Source organism: Lemur catta, chromosome 1 (genome assembly GCF_020740605.2).
Source record: "Lemur catta isolate mLemCat1 chromosome 1, mLemCat1.pri, whole genome shotgun sequence".
NCBI classification, from domain to species: Eukaryota; Metazoa; Chordata; class Mammalia; order Primates; family Lemuridae; genus Lemur; species Lemur catta.
Window position 1 is genome coordinate 193,603,262 of NC_059128.1, and position 19,683 is coordinate 193,622,944.

Below are 19,683 nucleotides of genomic sequence, written 5' to 3' on the forward strand. Positions count from 1 at the left end.
GCTTTAACCATCAGCATATGGACCTACAGAATACTTTGTCCCATCCTGAGTGCAAATTTTCAATGGTTAATTAGCATAATCAACACGCAATCCCCTGTTCTGGAACTTAAAATCCCCTGACTTCTTCCTTTGAATGAAGTGCTCAGTGAATTTATTCACTGGTATGTGTTACATTGCCAGACATGCTAATAAATGTAGCTTTGTAATTTTTTAAATTGCAAAAGTAGTATCATTTATCTGCAGAAAGTATAACCATTTATCTCCTGGAATTAAACAATTTCTCTATTAAAATTCTAATATTTCTGGGTCCATGTATGGGGTACCCCATACCAGTTAGTATATGACTTGTAACTGTAGACTTCTGCTCATCCATCTTTTTTATTTTTGGATTATGGGAAGGGTAATTCACATATGTACATGTTTGGGAAGAGTTAGGATGGGAGAAGAGAGGAAGAGCAAGAGTTGAATGAGTGAGGAACATAATTTGAGGACTGTAACCATACATATTTTTTGAAAATACATAACAAATATAATTACATTCTTTTATATTTTATCTCTTGGTAGCAACATGTTGTTTCTATCCTAAGGTGTTTCCAAGTGGGTGAGTCTCTTATTTTAAGATCCTTTCTTTCTTTTATATATTAAAAAAGGGGCCAATGATTGTATGTGCTTATTTTATATCCCATATTGACATTAAATTTATAAGTTAATTAGAAGACATAATATTTAAATTATAATATCCAGTGTTTCAAGATTTAATTCATTTAAAAAATATCTTTTTATGAGTGATGATGAAAATACATATGTGACTAAAAGTAGAACACTGATAAGTTTTAGAAAAAAATCTTAAAGTTACTCAGAAAAGAGAAATTGAAGCAAGACATGGTTTTAATATGCATATAATTAACTGTTGAACTTTATATTGTGAAATTTAATTAAACATGTTGTAGCCATTTGGGTTTTGACATGCTAGGTAAAATACTAAGTGAAAGTTGTGAGGAATCAATATTATCCTTCTGGCATTATTGTTTCAGCTATATAATAGCTTTTTTAATAGGTGTGTAAGACAGCTACTGATATTTTTGCCTTGATCTACAGGAAAATGGACATTCTATAAAGGGTAAATCTATTAATTAGAGGCCCACACAGCTTTCTTTTTTGCTAGTGTAATCGTTAAATTGATTTTTCCAGTCCATCATGTAATTGCTCCAGCGATGAAATCCTGCTTTCCACTCTCGTTCTGCTTCATCAATATTTCCTGTAAAACATGGAATAAGTTGTATTAATCAAAATTTTAATCTGTTTACATTAATTGAAAAATAATTTTGATTATAGATGTCAGTTTCTCCAAGTATACTGCACAGCAAATTTTTCCTTTTTTATTTAGTCTTCATTATTCATTAACAATTTCCCCCTCTGCTTGAAAAGCTTTTAATAAATTTTTATATATTATATTTAAATGCAAATAATATACATGTGTAAAATGTATATGAAGTGTACAAACACATAAAATGAAAAATTAGTTTATATATTATAGTATGGAAAATTACATTACACATATTTTCTTTAGTTTCCAAGGAGATACATAGATATTACTCTCTTTTCTTGACCCCTTTTAACACAACAAAAACCTTATTAAATGTATCTCATTCATATATAGAATTATATAGCAGGGTATTATTTGTGATGAAAACTTTACGTGAATACCATGGAACCTTGGTACCCATGGGGAGTTGGTTCCAGAACCTCTCAGGAATACCAAAATCCATGGATGCTCAAGTTCCTAATACAAAATGACATAATATTTGCATATAATCTATGCACATCTTTCTCTATACTTTAAAACATCTCTAAATCATTGATATCTAATATGATGTAAATGCTATGTAAACAGTTGTTACATTGTGTAGGGAATGATGACAAGGGAAAAAAGTCTGCATATGTCCAGCATAGATGCAATTTTTAATCAAATATTTTCAGTCTGTGGTTGGTTGAATCTATGGATGTGGAACTCACAAATACAAAGGGCCCTCTGTATTTATTAATGCATAAGGATAACTTTATAATTGTCATTCCATATAGATTCTACCCTAATTACAATATATCTTAATTCCAAATAATGTTTAGTCTTTGTTTCAGTCACATACTGTGTGAAAGCAGTTTATTGATTGCTTTGTAAAATAGAAAGATGACTAAAACAATATCTGTTTCAAGTAGTTTGCAAAGTGTATGTATGTGTCTGGATGAAAGAGTGTTTAGCCAGAAATAATGTGAGGTAGTGAACCAAAAAAGGTGTACAAACTTTAAGAACCTTGAAAGGCTGATTTACTTAAAAGTGTATTATATTAGAGAATAAAGTTTGTGAGTAATAGAAACTATTAAATTACAAAGTTTTAAAACATATATTTCTGGTCCTGATATAAATATATATGATAAGGCTAGAAAATGATTTAAATCACTTAAATCTATAAGCATTTTATACATTTGTGGTTCTCTTATTTTTAAAACTTTTAGAATACTAAGCTATGGTCACTAAACTAAAATCAAAATTTTAAGTAATTTCAAGTATCCTGAAAATAGGGAATGGCAACTTTTTTTAAGATATATTTTCAGTTAGAAATCGTTGAAATTAATTATAACTTTGTAAGATATTAATTTGGAGGATCAGTGATTCATTTTAAGTTTATATGGAATAAAAATATTTAAAACATTTGTATAGCCATTAAAATATCCTTTATAATTTAGGATATATTTAGGTTTGAAATGTTCAGAAGGCTTGGACATTGAACAAATATTTGAATGTGCATAAAAGTCCTACTTTTATATAAAAATGTGTTTTACAAAGGTCAATGACTATAATATTTTTGGGAGTAATAGAACTTTTCTAAAGGGTCAAAAAACATTAGATGTGGAATAAAAATGTTAAATATCATGCCAAATTATTCACTTTTATACTCTTTTCAAATGATAATTAAATATTATCTTAAATGATATACAAAATAAGAACTCTAAAGTTCAGAAAAAGTATTTTTGAAATAACAAATAAATTATTGGTAATTTAGCACTTAGACCATGAATTTTAATACTTATAGAAAAGAGCTGATGTTCTTTTCTTGTTGGAAAATGAGATGCTATCAAATTCATTTATTCATATGAATGTAGACTCATTATCTATGTGTCATAATCAAATGCCTGTACAATTTAGTGTTTGAAATACTCTTTAGTACACAAATGCTCTTTAAATCTGAGTTCTTTTCTCCTTTACAAGTAATGGACAATGATTGAGACAATAAAATATAAAACATTTAATTGTTTTTAACAAAATCTGGAGGAAGCAAATACACCATGATAAGAAAATAAAAGTTTTGAATCCCATTAAATAAATCAAATCCAAAGCTAGAAGTTTTTTCCCTTTCCCCTCCTTCTCCTCTTCATCCTCTTCACTTTCTTTTTTACTCTCATTTTATATTGGCTTCTTTATTGTTAATAATACAAAAGTTAGTCACTAGTCCATGTTTGCATTACTATTAACATTAGCAATGGTAGTGAACAAAAATCATGTAACTTAAATGGCTGGTATATCATAAACAAAAACATTAGGGGTGGAACATTACAAACAAGTATTAAACTTGATTAAAAATTTTAATTTATTTAAAATTTGAGGAAGAAAAGACCATTATAGTAGACAATTCATCTACTCTATAGTTGAATAATTAAAACATAATTATATCTTAGAACAGAATCATAATGCTCAGAAAACGTGGGTTTCCTAGATTGTAATCTTAAACAAAACGCACAATTTTAACTAAATGTGTTCATTGTTGAGGGCATCAACATATGTTTTGTATAAATTTAGAGACACCAAGGAATGATAACCCTGCCATAAAATATCTGTCTTCATGCCCAGTGGTATCTCAAAATCCACAGATATGGTGATAATAAGAGTGATCATCATTCCCTAAGTGTAGATATTTCTTGTGGGAATGGAAAAAAAGAATAAAATGCTGAATGACTGAGAGAGAAAAAGAAAATGTGTAGAAATGAGAAAAAGAAAGTGGAGGGTTGACACTAAATTCAAACCTCAAATATGGATCAATCTCATCAAATATTGAGGCGACATTTTCTTCAAATAGGTTAACACTTGATACCTTGCAATTTGTTTTGGAAAGAACTTTAACTTGTAGAAAGAGTTTTATTATGATCATTTTATCTTCTTTCTAGTTGGTAATATCTTGTGTTTTGGACACTGTGAACATAATGGAATGATTAGCAAAATATACTATGATTTTAATTAATTTTTACGAAGAAAAATTGTGAATCAATTGACATTTCCTATGTAAAGAATATATAAAAGGTCCTCTTTATGCATATTCTATAATGGCCAGACTATATATGTGTGAAAAAGTTTCTTCTCTTTATTTATAATATTAACAATGGAGCACATGCTATGTATCCATTGTCCTCAGCTTATGGCTTTTAAATACTGTATGTAACGCACAGTAATACAGGAAAGTGAAAAGTAAAAGAACAAGTGCAAATATGTAGCACAAACATACATAAAAGTAACTCATCTCTATTATTTCTGGAAGGAAAATAGAGTAGAAATAAATAGGAATATTAAGAACCTTATTCACATAGCTATGTAGTAAGAACTTAGTTGATTTAAAAAATATTTAACCTTAGAGAGAGGTAATTTAACTTTTGCCAAAAAAATGTGTTTTAAAAAGTGCTGTATTATCTTCCACCCCCCCCAAAATTCATTATATTTGTATTTTTGTAATAGGAATCTGTATAATCTATTTTTATAACATATAATTTATGTCAAAATTGCAAATGATCACATAGATATATAAGCTAAAAGTTTCTCTAATAGTTAAGAAAGTGTGTGAATATTTATAACATATGTACATAAATATATAGGAATATTAAAAAACAACAAATTTCTCCAAAGCAAATCTCTGTGTATAAGGGAAAAGCAAACTTACAATCTCAGATATTTTAGAAGAAAATGTAAAAATTATATACACAGTTGGCCCTTGAACAATGAGGATTTGCACTGTGCAGGTACACTTTATGCAGATTATCTTCTGCATCTGCCACCCCCGAGACAGCAAGACCAACCCCTACTTTTCCTCCTCTTCCTCAGCCTATTCCCCATGAAAACAACAAGGATGAAGACCTTTATGATGATCCACTTCCATTTAATGAATAGTAAATATATTTTCTATTCCTTATGATTTCTTGATAACTTTTCTCTAACGTACTTTATTGTAAGAATAGAGTATATAATACATATAACATATCAAATATATGTTAATCACCTATTATATATCAGTAAGGCTTCTGGTCAAGAGTAAGCTATTAGTAGTTAAGTTTTGGGGGATTCAAATGTTATATGCAGGTTTTCAACTGTGTAGGGCCTGGTGTCTGTAACTTCTTTGTTGTTAAAGACTAACTGTATATGCAAACTTATGAGATATTTCCAAATTTACATTCAGAGGCAAATTTATTGTTAAATACTTTCATAGTGAAAAAAGATAAAGCAATCTTAGAATAATTTTAAAAGAAAAAATAAAATATAAAATATGAATAAAATAAGAGAAGCTAGCATATTCCTAATACAAACAAATCAGTAAACAAAAGCAGCTATTTGGATGAATGGTGCTACCTCAGAAATGAAATTATTATGTTCATGGCATGTACTACTCTTAAAAACTCTAAAGAGACTAGGTAGAAAAACTCTTGTTTCCAGTGAAAGCTAATGCGTTTATGAATCAATAACCAGAACATGTCAGTTTCCCATTTAAAATTACTAAGTGGCTTTGCTTAAGGTAGAAATTACAATCCTTAGCATGACACACAAGACACTCCATTTCTGATTCCTGCTTATCTGGCTTCTCTCCATTTTGTCTTCATATTAAGATTCAGTGCAAGTACTTCTCTTATAAGCTTTCCATTGTCCCGTGCCCTGACTCCACCACCTCTCTGTGTGTGAGCAGAGAGCAGACCCTGTCATTTTCATCTGAGTAGCTTTAGCTGCTAGTACAGTTTCTAGGCATAGTCACAGAGTATAGATTCTGTAAAGGTTTATCAAATTAATTGATGAAAAAAATTTCTAAAAAGATAAATTATATTTCTACTCGGTATCTTGCTTATTTGTGTAGCTTTAGCTGCTAGTACAGTTCCTACTGCACAATAGCAGAGTATAGGCTCTATAAAGGTTTATCAAATTAATTGATGAAAAAATCTTATAAAAAGATAAATTATATTTCTACTAGGTATCTTGCTGTACATCTGATAACATGTCCTAAAAATGTTGAGAAATTAGTTAACTGTTAATACTAGGAAAGATAATCCACTGAAAACCACCACAAATGCCTAGTTGTCTACAAATTATTTTCCTCTTCTCATTTCCTAATTGAAATTAGGAAAATTTTACTTTTATTTACATAAATAACATTTTTATGTTTTGTGTTATTTAATTTCTTTTAAAAATGACTAAATAAAATTGAAATAAAAATAAATAAAAAAAATATTAATAATTTCAAGACAATGACACCAGAACATTAAGCCAACAGTGGGACCCTTTTGAGCATAGGGCCCCATTTGACAACACAGGATTCCCATGAAGTAGGTTCTTGTGGAAGATACGGGTTTTTAAAGGAGAAGCCTCTGAACAGTCAATGTGTCAGCTCTGTATTTTTCCATACATAGATCATCTGTTCGCAATGAAATACAAAGGCTGAGAAAAGGAGCAAGCTATGAAGAAAATAAAACATTGAGTTGCTGTCAAAAAAATTTTAAATAAAAATTGAAAATGTGATTTCAAAAGCAATACCTTCCCCCAACCCAGCCATTCTCCTCCCAGAAAATACTTAATGTTAGCTTTAAGAAGAGTGTTAAGTGATATTTTGGAGAGAGGGTTATATCAGCATTCCTTATACTCAAGTAATTTTAACAGTATATTAATCTTATACTATAATACAAGTATATTTTGTACTCTGCAGAAAAAGAAACTGTTTAAAATTCTTTAAAGAATCAATAGCTAGGTATGCATAAATAAAGTTCAATTCTGGAAGATTATAAATCATATGTGACATGAAAAATTATAAATAATACAATTTTTATTTTCTAAAATAATTCCTAATGGTAGAGTGGCACATACACATAGAATATATGAATATTTATTATATAATATGCATAAATAAATTTAACTTAACTCATATTTTGACCTGAGTATTCCTTGGGAAAAGGATAGTCCTTTTACTTAGGCTAGCAATATCAGTATAAATTTTTAAGGCATATATATAGGACATAAATCTAATAAGAGGTTAGAGGTGCTATCTATAAATATGAATAAATTAAAATAGATATATATGTACCTTGATACATATATTACATATATTAATAACCTATTAATTTATTATTATTATTATTTAGTTTCTTATGCCTAGTATTAAATCAATGAGTTTAAACTTAATTTGTAACCATCTCAGTTATATGAGGGATTTAACTACTTTAAAATTAGTTAAAATGGTACAAAGCCTTTTTCTGAATTTAAGACTGAGACAACCTGTTTTGTGCATGTGGGTTTTGGGGAAATATAAAATAAGGGAATCGATTTTTTTTTAGATTTGATGATTCACAGGGTAAAGAGAAGGAAATAGTTATGGGAAGCAATAGATGAAATAGTAAGTTCATAAACATATTGACTTAAGCTTTTTACTTCACTTTTTTCTGATTTTTGTTTTGGCCACATTGTTGTCTCATGTGGAAAGAAAAAAGTAAGGTTTTCATCGCTATGAGAAAAAAAAAACTAAAATTATTTTTTTCTCTTGCCAATAAATAAGTAAGCAAATTTTCACAAGAAAGTTAGTCAAATCTGAGGAATTAGACATTTTAGTCTGTTCAGGCTACTATAACAAAATACCACACACTAGGTGGCTTTAAACCACAGAAATTTATTTTTCACAGTTGTAAAGGCAGGAAGTCCAAGATCAAGGCACTAGCATATTTGGTGTCTGGTGAGGGCCTGCTGTCTGGCTCATAGATGGCAGATTCATTGCCAAGTCCTCACATGGAGGAATGGGGGAGTTCTCTCAGTTCTTTCTAATAAGAGCATTAATCTCATTTGTGAGGACTCTGTCCTCATGCCTCATGACCTCACAAAGGCTCCACCTTCTAATATCATTACCTTGGGGGTTAGGATTTCAACATATGAATTTTGGTGAAATACAAATGTTCAGACCATAGCAGGAGAGAATACAAGAGGTGAATCAACCCAAATTTGCTAATGGAAGTGAAGTTAAAAAAGATTAAACTGATTCTTTACTGTGCTGAATATCATAATATAAAAAACACCATAATTTTTATATTTGAGAGTTCACTGAAAATCTCTTCTGTCTCTATAACGTGCTTATTCTGTTTTTAGACCAGCTATGAAAATTATCTGGAATGTATAATTCTTTATGCAATAAATACCAAATTTTTAATTGTCCTGTTATAATTTTGAGTAGGTGGTGAAATAGTAGAGTGGACTAGAATAAACTCAGGCTAGGTTTTCAGAAGAACTTCATGTAATTTTAAAATGAAGCAAATAATAATAAAATCATAATTACATTAGTAATAAATAATAAATTTAAAAGGAAAGTTACCCAAAGCTGCCTGTTTATTTGTTTTATTTTGCCTTTAACAAGGAATGGAGAATTCAGACATATGAAAACATCAAAACTAGTCTCATTATTTTCCCGTCTTTGGTTGCCAGTCTTGTTAACTGATTAGTAAATATTGGTAAATGATTCACTAAAGTGACCAATCCAAAGGGTGTCTGAGCTCTTAAATTTATATGTGATCTTGTTTAGTTTTGACAAACAGTAATGTTCCATAATTTGTTCCAAGGCCAGTGAAGGAACTACCAGATCTAATTTTTTTCTTTATTGGGGTGATATGAAGGTCAAGGACTTTTATCCTTTAAATAAATTTATTCTTTCACTTTTTGTGAAAATATATTGATATCTTTGACAATGAATAAGTCATTTCTTTAACTTCCTTTCTTTCTTTTTTCACATAAGTATGAGATACTGTACGGATATATTGTTAATGAAAATTTGAGTTAGATAACATTTGAAGCAGGTACATGCACTAACAGCATAAGCATGTGCTGTAGTCTGAAAGTAAAGTGCTAGAAATGTGTGTGTTTAAACAAGTCTTAAGAATCATTTTAGGCCGGGCGCGGTGGCTCACGCCTGTAATCCTAGCACTCTGGGAGGCCGAGGCAGGTGGATCGCTCGAGGTCAGGAGTTCGAGACCAGCCTGAGCGAGACCCCGTCTCTACTAAAAATAGAAATAAATTATCTGGACAACTAAACATAAATATAGAAAAAATTAGCCGGGCATGGTGGCGCATGCCTGCAGTCCCAGCTACTCGGGAGGCTGAGGTAGGAGGATTGCTTGAGCCCAGGAGTCTGAGGTTGCTGTGAGCTAGGCAGACGCCATGGCACTCACTCTAGCCCGGGCAACAAAGCGAGACTCTGTATCAAAAAAAAAAAAAAAAGAATCATTTTATTTGAGAACATTTATTGTTTAAATGTAAACTACTGAATAAGTGGTTCCTATAAAGCTTATTGGGCCTCCATCTTGAGTGAAGTAGACTTTTCTCTTTTTAAGAAAGTCAGCCAGTAGTTATTCTTCGAAATTTTCCTTTACTTTTGGAGCCACCATAAAATTAAAAAAAAAAAATTCAAATGATCTTGCTTAGTCCAAGTGATCTGAATAACCTCTATTTTTAAAACGCTAAAGATTGAAATATCTGAAGTTTTGGGACTTGAAAAATATAAGGTATGGTAAGAACATCTGTTCTTAATCTTTTTAATCCTCCAACATCTTTTACTTGTAAAGCCTAAAAACTGTATCTTTAAACTGATTTGGTTTGTTTAAATGTAACAATGTTTGGTTATTGATGAATACATTGTTGCTGTTATAATTATATCACACGTTTATTTTAAAATTAGAAAATATATCTAATATAAAGACTTTTGTGGGAGAATTATTCAAGAAATAATATGTTTTCAAGACACACTGGAACTAAGCCTAAGCATGGTAATATCCCAGAGCTAGGTATGCTATTTCCATAGAGCTCAGTGTTGCTCAAGCTAGAAAGTTGTTTAGCATTGTATAAGAAAGAGCAGAAGCTGGCCAAAAACTTTGGAGTTTATTTTTTAACTTGCTTTATGGCAGGTAAATAATTAGAAATGGAGATTTTTTTAAGTAGATTTTCAAAAAATGCTGGTATTCAAATTTTATTTTATCAACAAATAAATAGCAATATATCACATGTGCTTGAACCAGAAGGACTCAGTTTGGCTTATAATAAAAGAGTCATTTAAAAACACCTACTATTTTCCCTTCAATTATGACTCTCTCATTTAAAAATATTTTAAATAAAGATTAAGAGTATATAATGTGTAATATGTTAAATGGTACCTCTTTGGGTCTCTCAGCAGATTAAATGAGTTACTTCATTGTTATTCACATCTAGAGGACACACAAACTGCACTGTTGCTCTGCCAAAGGATGCAGAAGCCCATCTCTGGATATATTTCATGTCACAGAACATTTGGTAATACACCGAGCACAATATATCAGAAACATTTCCCAAACAGATGGAGTATATAATTATAATTTTGGTGAGTACTGTCTGATAATCAAAAGACATATTAAACAATCAAATACATCTCTGAGATGTCCATATTTACCTGAAACTAACTCCCAACTTCTCTGAACAAGAAATTAAAGCATTTACTATGTTGTATTATAAAATCTAACATATAAAATGAAAATTACAGACTGCCAGAGTGCCATGGTGAACAGAACGGGAAACTCTAGAGGAACTAGCCAGCAATATGTCTGATGGTTGAAAGTCAATTACTTTTATTTGAAAAATAAAAGTAGTAAACAGACTTGAGAAACCACATATGTTATAAAAAGCTGGACTTTTTAAAACTAGGCAGTCAGTTGGATACGTATGTCATTTTTGTCAGTTTAAGATAATATACGTTTGATCACTCAAGTTGATTACAATGTTTTTAATGAGTATAAAATATAATTTGCTTAGTATTTCCTTACATAATTATAAGCAGTCACTTCCTGAAAATCAGTCAACTAAATTACTATTTGTTTACGATGTCATGTAATTTATATATAAATATGTGTGTGTTTATGTGTTCTTAGATAAATATTTCCACGCTCAGAATATTTAGAAGTATCTCGATTGTATTTTTACATATTCAGTTTTGGAGATTTTTCCTGTCTAGAAATCAAGGGTTCTATTGTTTATCAATAAATTTGTTTTTACCTATTTTTCAGTATTTGTTTTAATTCTATATATTATGTTTATTTTGTACATTATTTATTTATCCTTTAATTCCACAAAGATTGTCTGAATAATAAGTAAGGCCTCCTTTTAATTCCCCTTCTATGTCTTATCCTCCTCCAGGGGGAAATTTATATTTTAGTTCTTTATTTAGTTTCTAAAGTGCTGCTCATAGAGTAAGCTCGAAGAACATTACTGTATTCATTGGAATCAAGTAACTGTAAAATCAAAGATACATATATCACCACTATCACAGGCCTTGGATAGTCTGCCTTTTTCCTCTTATACATAACCCACAATCTATTAAATAACCAAACACTAGAAAACACACACCTGTAATTTCCAAGACTTTGGGGAAAAAAAGTATCCAGAATCGGCATTGTTGAGCACGTAGTTTAGTGTATATTCTTGGTGACTCCGTATTCAAGGTTAGAAATTTTTCTTCAGGACTTTTGAAGACTGGCCATCTTGTGCTATTGCTCTGAGTCCCATTTGGATTTCTAAATAATTAAATAAGAGACATTATAGTTATATTGAAATTATTGTTAGATAAAAAAGAATATTATTCTCTAAAACTGTTAACAAGATCTTTTAAACAGTCAGGGGAAAAAAAGGAGATATATGTCGATGATGTAAAATATAAGTGAACTGGGTTCAGTGGTTTTAGTATCTTGAAGCACTATGTTAGTTAAAATTGTAGCAATCAAAATTTAAAGATGAATTTATTACACATGTTTCTATTTAACATTTAGAAAGGAAATATATTTTTATTTCAATAAAATGTTTCTTCATTCACACTTAAATAAGGGGAAGTGTTGCCTTTGTTTTCTTCTTTTCCCTTGTCCTAGGCCCAGTTTTTCATAATAAACAAAAATATCACCTACTCAATATCTCTTGCATATATTTTATTCTATATGTTCTTATCAATACTGCTTGTGTTTAGGAATGATTACACATCTCCATATCGTGTAATAACCTCATCCCTCTAGGAAACTGCTTTCAGTCTCACTTTTAAGTTCATCTTACATTCTTATAGCTCTGTATACTCATTAAAAATATTTTAATAATTCCCCAGTGAGTTCAGATTAAGGTTAATGAACATGACGTCACCCCATTTATAAGTTTATTTTCAGATATTCTCTTTTTTATTTGTTTATTTATTTTGAGACAGGATCATGCTCTGTTGTCCAGGCTGGAGTGCAGTGATGTCATCACAGCGCACTGCAACCTCAAACTCCTGAGCTCAAGCAGTCTTTTTGCCTGAGCCTCCCAAAGTGCTACTATTACAGGCCTGAGCCACCGGTCCTGGATTCAGATATTCTCTTTATTAGCCAGCCAATAGGAATGACCTCCTACTAATTACCTATTCTGTTTCATTTCCTTTCCTTTGCTCCAACTATTACTTCTGCTTGGAATTAATTCCTTTATTCTCCAATCTCATGGGTCTAAGACCAGTCAGAACCTTCATATTATTTTTGATGATATTTCCCATATTTATAATTGTGCTTTTAAAGCCAATAAGAATTGACTCTATTTTTTAGACATTATGGTTTTGGGTTCCTTTATATCTTTGTAGCACTCAATAATATATTATTACCAAAATCACAGAAACTTAGAGTTTTTTAAAGTTGTTCTAAGTAGTCAGTCACTGACAAGTCTATAGATTTTCCTATATCTTCATGTTATTATTATGAGTTAGACACTGATCTAGGTTCTTGAAATACAAAAAAATAAACAAATTAAATTAAATTTAAAAAAAGCATATGGGACACAGTCTCCCTCAGGGAATATATAACCAAGAACACTCACTCATGAAAACAAAGAACCAACAATATAAGATAGCCTAAACTAAGTTTAAACAAAGGACCACAAATTGTCAGAAAAGAGAGCAATCACTACATACTTGAAAGAAAATTACCTGAAGGGATGGGATTCTGGCTGAAGGAGAGTAAATAAGGAACTGAACCAGAAAGGAAAGTTGAGAAAACTAGGAAAAGAGGATAGAGTTAACACAGACATTAATAATGAGTCTGCTTCTTAGTTCAAATAATGATGAAGAATCTACTTTTCTTGGAGTCTAGGACAGAGGGAGATAGTATTAGAATTATAGGTTTAGGATATTAGTGTTATCACATTAAGATCTGACAGGCTAATAAATTGGTTTGGACTCGAACTTGTAGGACTTTACTATTCTTGAGGAACTTTTTAAAATGGTTATTAAGAACATCATATTTTAGAAATACTGATATGAAGGTTGTATTTAGAATAATCAAGAAACTATAAAGTATTCACAAGTACTTCTAACATAAATGACTAACGTGATAGGATAAGTTAATTCATTCCTTTTTCTTAGATTCATTCTACCTTAAGAAAACCATAGAAGAAAAACTCTAGCTGAACTTTTCTAAAAATTCAGCACATAAAATTCTTCATCATTCAAATAGTTTTTATAGAGTATTAATAACTAGAAATTTGGGATAGTGTTAGTAGACATAAGGGCTTTTTTTTTTTGTCAAAGTCTTTAAATTCAGTGGTACTTGGAAAGAGAAAAGAGAAGCAGATATTCATCCAGCATGATTATCTAGAGGCAGATTTTGTCATCAAGAACTTGTATTGAATAAGCACCATAAATTCATATTTTATCATAGATGCAGACATGCTCAATCATGAATTCAGAAGCTTTATAGATAAATAGCTTCCTGATGGACTAGTTGATTTTATGTAGGAATTGGATGGTTTAGTAACCAAAGCTATTCAAGCTAAACCAATATCTTAGCAGGCTTGAAACCTCCTGCTTTAGGTATTATTTGAGAGAGGTCAAGAAGAAAATTTCCTGAGATCACAGATGGCACACTTGTCTAGGCGAATTATGTTGCCTTTTTCCTTTCTTTTAAAGCTTTAGAAACTAACAAGTACAGCTGCTGGAGGCTGGATATTAAACCAGGAGAACCTTTGGTCTGATTCGGTACAGCAGTTCTTATGTTCCTAAATTGCCCACTTTTCTTCTAATTCTACTCTAATTTACTTATGACACCGCTTTATCTGCACATTCATTTCTGGCTTCTACAGATGGTGACTTAAACAGAGCTGACTTGTACTGGAATCCAAGAGCAAAGCACTAATGACACTGCCAGTGTTCATTTAACAAACTTTGTCCTATGAAATAACTTATGACATTCCAGATTATAATTTAGAGATAATAAAATTCCTTTGCCTATAGATGCAGATATAGTTTTCAAAAAATGATTGAAATAGCTATTGAAGTGAAGGAGCATTTTACTCTATAATTTGAAGAAATCTCCAAAGACTTTAAAATACAACACGAAATATAATTCTCTTCCTGTCTGTATCAATTAAAAACTTTGTGAAATACAACATATTTCCCAGATACACTATTCCAAAACACTATATGATTCTGGTCTCAAAATTATAAGATAAATACAAACATCGTGACTTTGCTATTTCTCAAAAACATTTTCTGTTCTTGTCACAAAATAAAGATTTTAAAGTGGTAATACCTAAAATTTTCTATGAAATATGTTAGGTAGATAGTGAGGGATTCGGCGTCTCCTAGGGATGAAAGTGGGTGCCGTTGCCCACATCTCGGTCCTGCCCCACCCTAATTCTCCATACCTGAGGGAGGAGGGAATACCCTATGAATCTGCCAGTCATAATTTGGCACGCCAGCTACAAAAGAATGCAGAGGACTCTCTAGCCCACAGGCCAAGCCAAGCCACATGGGCACCATACAGTCCAGAAAATGACCTAGAACCCACATGCGTAGTTAAGGCTCAGGTCATGTGACTCCCAACTGTCTAATCAAAGTGGTTCCATGGTGAAATCAAAGTGGCTCCATGGTGAAATCAAAGTGGCTCCATGGTGACCTTTGAACCACAAGGGAGGTCTCTATCTGGACACTATAAATTAAGATGCAGACCATAGACAAGCTCTCTCTCTTTGCCCTTCCTTTTGTCTGCCCTGCTGTGACAATGGGTCTGGTCATCCATGGCGTATGTACCATGCTCTGTAAACCTATTATCTTGCTCTTGCCCTTTGCTTCTATCTTTCTCTCCTCAATAAACCTCATTTTCGTACTTGCCTAACTTTGGTGTGTCTAGTCATTCTTCTACCATGGGTGCGCCAAGAACTGACAGTCTCAGACCAAAACCCTAACAAATAGAGAAGTCTATGCTTTATTTTTACGATCAGGTTCTTTTTCTACTTTTTGATATGCCAAAATGGCCTAAAAATCATTCACTAAAATTTTCCTCTTACATAGAGTAGAGAGGTTTTCAGACATGGCTTATTTAACCAAAAAAGTCATAGAGTATCTTTCTCTAACATCGGTGTTACAGAAAATAACTTGCTTATCATTGATATTTGAGCACATATTTGATAACTCATTTTATGAACATATTAAAGAAAAACATTAATTGATTCAGTATGCCTTTCTATGAAGAAAAATATGCATTAACTTCACAAATACATTTGAGCACATATTTGATAACTCATTTTATGAACATATTAAAGAAAAACATTAATTGATTCAGTATGCCTTTCTATGAAGAAAAATATGTATTAACTTCACAAATAAAGTTTTCTTGGGATCATAGGATCCCAGTCTTGCCTACCCAATCCTAACATAGGAATTAAGATTCTCTGATTAAGAATTCAAAGGCATTTTTTTCTAAAGTAAACTATCTAGTAATTTTAAAGTGAATATATTTCAATGTGCTTTAAAAGCTAGTAAAATTAAGCCATGGTTAGTAGTCATAAACTGAAAGTCCAGCAGAAATATTTCACTGGCATACGAGGGTTCAGGGGAAACAGTTTATATTGGGTAATTTTTAAAATATGCAAATATTCATAGATTCATATTCATGTTATGTCTCACTTAAATAAAATTCTATTTTAATTTAAGAAATAGAGAGGCTATAAAAGAACTTGAATTTAGAAAATAAATTCATTTATTTTTTCAACCAATACTATGACAGAGTGTACTTGAGTGACAGGAGATTCAACAAAGTAGAAATTTCTGTATCTTGCAATTTTTATATGATAAGAAAAATAGCCAATAGACAATATCAATAAAGATAATATGTAATATGTTAGAAAGTCACAGGTGTTAGAGATAACAAAGTGAGGAATGGGCATAAGGGGAAATGGCAAGCGAGTATTAGTGCATAGGGAGAGGTAGTGGCGAGGGAGCACATAATAAAGAATTCGATTGGCCTTTTGTTCCAGGTTTCTGCCAAGTAACGTCTAAACCTTTGGAGTCTCACACTGTACCTGATAATTTATGCTACAAGGTACCTTATGGTGAGCATCTGATAGTTTAGGTTAATAAGAAGACTCAGGATGGAGCTGGCCATGCCAATAATCTTAGAGTGGGAACTGGCACTGCCAGAAAGAACAACTATGTGACTAGAGGGTTGGGACTTTTAGCCATGTGATACCAACCTGATCTCTAGGCAGGGAGAGGTCTTCAGATTGAGTTCAACCCCATGAGCAATGATTCAATCAATCACGCCTATATAGAAAATCCCAAGAAAAATTTCAGACACAAAGATCAGGTGAGCCTCTTGGGTTGGCAAGAATGTGTACATTGCCACAATTGATACCATGAGGGTAATGGATCTCTGAGAACAGAGAAGTTTAGCATTTGGAAGCCTCTCAGTCTGAGATCCTGATCTATGTGTCTCTGTCCTTGGCTGGTTCTGATTTGTATCCTTTTGCTATAACATAACTATTATTGTAATTTTAGAGTTTTCCTGAGTTCTATGAGTGGTTCTAGTGAATTATCAAACCTACAGGAGTCCACTGGGACTCTGAATTTGTAGCCAATTTGTCTGAAGTGAGGGTAACCATGCAGACCCTAAACTTGTGACCGGTGTCAGAAATCTTGAACTGACTTGGCAGCCAGGAGGACCATGCTCTTAAACTCAGCTTTGGCTAACTCTCGGGAGGGGAGCTTTGCAATACTTAATATGAAAAGAAATTTTAAATGAGGACTTGAAGAAGAGGGGTGACCCATGCAGTTGTTTGGGGGAAAAGTATTTTTGCAGAAGGAATAGGTAAAAAAAAGGCCTTGCGACAACATGTGTCTGGAGTTTCCAAAAAACACAATTGGGGTTTTATGGCCAAAGTGAAACTATCAAGGGAGGGAGGAGTAGAAGACGAGGTTAGTGAGGGGAGAGTAAGGCCACGTTATTTAGTTCCCTGTAGGTATTTGAAAGCTTTTGTGTCTGCTCTGAGTAAGAAAGGAAGGAATTGGAGGTTTTGCATAGAGAAAGGATAAGATCTCAAATTATGTAAAAGATCATCTGGCTGCAGTGCTAGGAATAGACTACAGAGGGTTCAAGGCCAGAAGCATAGAGATCAATTAGGAGGCTACTGAAATAATTTAGGTGAGAAATGATGGTTGCTTGGACTAGGGGAGCAGTAGTAGAAATTGAGAGAAGTGGTAGATATTACATGTATGTTATAGGTAGAGCCCTTAATTGGACATTAGATATTAGATTTGGATACAAAGAGAGCAGTCAAGGATAACTCCAAGGATTTTGGCTTTGGAAACTGGATCAATGAAGTTGCCACTGTTAAATAGAAAAGACTGTAAGGAGCACATTTGGAGGGCAATATCAAATGTTCACATTTTAAATTCACATGTTAAATTTTAGATCCAAATGGAGATGGTAAGTAGGCAGTTGTAATTTAGCAGTTGATTTTTATTTTACTAAGGGAGTCTCTATTTCAATTAGTTTCACGAGCTCTTTTTAATTTTCTTAATGGATACATAATTTGTGTACATATTTATGGGGTATGTATGATATTTGGTTACATACATAAACTGTGTAATGATTGAGTCAGGGTGTTTGGGCATCTATCACCTTAAGTATTTATCATTTCTATGTGTTGGGAACATTTCAAGTCCTCTCTTCTATCTATTTTGAAATATACGATACAACTATAGTCACCCTACTTTGCTATTAAACATTAGAATTTATTCCTTCTTTCTTTATGTTTGTACCCATGAACCAACCTCTCTTTATCCCTGCAACTACTGACATATACTTCCCAGCCTCCTAATATTTGTCATTCTACTCACTATCTCCATGGGATCAACTTTTTTAACTCCCACATGTGAATGAGAACATGGGATATTTGTCTTTTTGTTCCTGGCTTATTTCATTTAGTATAATGCATTCTAGTTCCACCCAGGTTGCTACAAATGGCATGAGTTCATTCCTTGTTATGGCCAGATATTAATAGATTGTGTATATATACATATTTTCTTAATGTATTTGTCTGCTGATGGACATTTAAGTTGACTCCATGCCTTTGCTATTATGAATAGTGCTTTAATAAACATGACAGTGCAGGTATCCTTTTGATATAATTTTTTTTCCTTGGATAAATGCCTAGTGGTATTGCTAGATTATATGATAGTTGTATTTTTAATTTTTTGAGACATCTCCAACTATTTTCCATAGTGATTGTACTAATTTACATTCCCACCAAGAGTGTATAAGAGCTCCCTTTTCTCTTCATCCTTGCCAGCATCTCTTAGTTTTGTCTTTTTTAATAATAGCTATTAACTGGGGTAAGATGATATCTCACTGTGGATTTGATTCATATTTTCCTGATAATTAGTACTGTTGAGCAATTTTTTCATATACCTGTTAGTCTTTTGCATGTCTTCTTTTGAAAAATGTCTATTCATGTTCTTTGCCCACTTTTTAGATCTACTTTTTAGATGGAATTATTTGTTTTTTTACTGTTGAGTTGTTGGAGTTCCATTTATTTATTTATTTATTTATTTATTTATTTATTTATTTATTGAAACAGAGTCTTGTTCTGTTGCCCTGGCTAGAGTGAGTGCCGTGGTGTCAGCCTAGCTCACAGCAACCTCAAACTCCTGGGCTTAAGCGATTCTACTGCCTCAGCCTCCCGAGTAGCTGGGACTACAGGCATGCGCCACCATGCCCGGCTAATTTTTTCTATATATATTTTTAGTTGTCCAGATAATTTATTTCTATTTTTAGTAGAGACGGGGTCTCACTCTTGCTCAGGCTGGTCTCGAACTCCTGACCTCGAGCGATCCACCCGCCTCAGCCTCCCAGAGTGCTAGGATTACAGGCGTGAGCCACCGCACCCAGCCTGGAGTTCCTTTTATATTCTGGATATTAGTCCCTTGTAGGATACAGTTTGCAAATATTTTCTCCTATTCAACATATTGCTTCTTCACTCTGTTGATTGTTTCCTTTGTTGTGCAGAATTTATTTTAGTTTAATATAGTCCCATTTGTCTATTTT

At 32.2% G+C, this 19,683-nt stretch overlaps 1 protein-coding gene across 1 annotated transcript in view; it reads right to left on the minus strand.

The window, feature by feature from the left end:
- Positions 1–657: 657 nt before the first annotated feature.
- Positions 658–19,683, minus strand: part of BCHE (butyrylcholinesterase) — a 58,175-nt gene continuing 39,149 nt past the window's right edge. The window contains exons 3-4 of the mRNA XM_045539585.1: positions 11,705–11,871; positions 658–1,258 (exon numbers count right to left, since the gene is read on the minus strand). Of these exons, the coding sequence (XP_045395541.1) occupies positions 1,134–1,258; positions 11,705–11,871 (292 nt within the window). The 3' untranslated portion in view covers positions 658–1,133. The remainder of the gene's footprint in view (positions 1,259–11,704; positions 11,872–19,683) is intronic.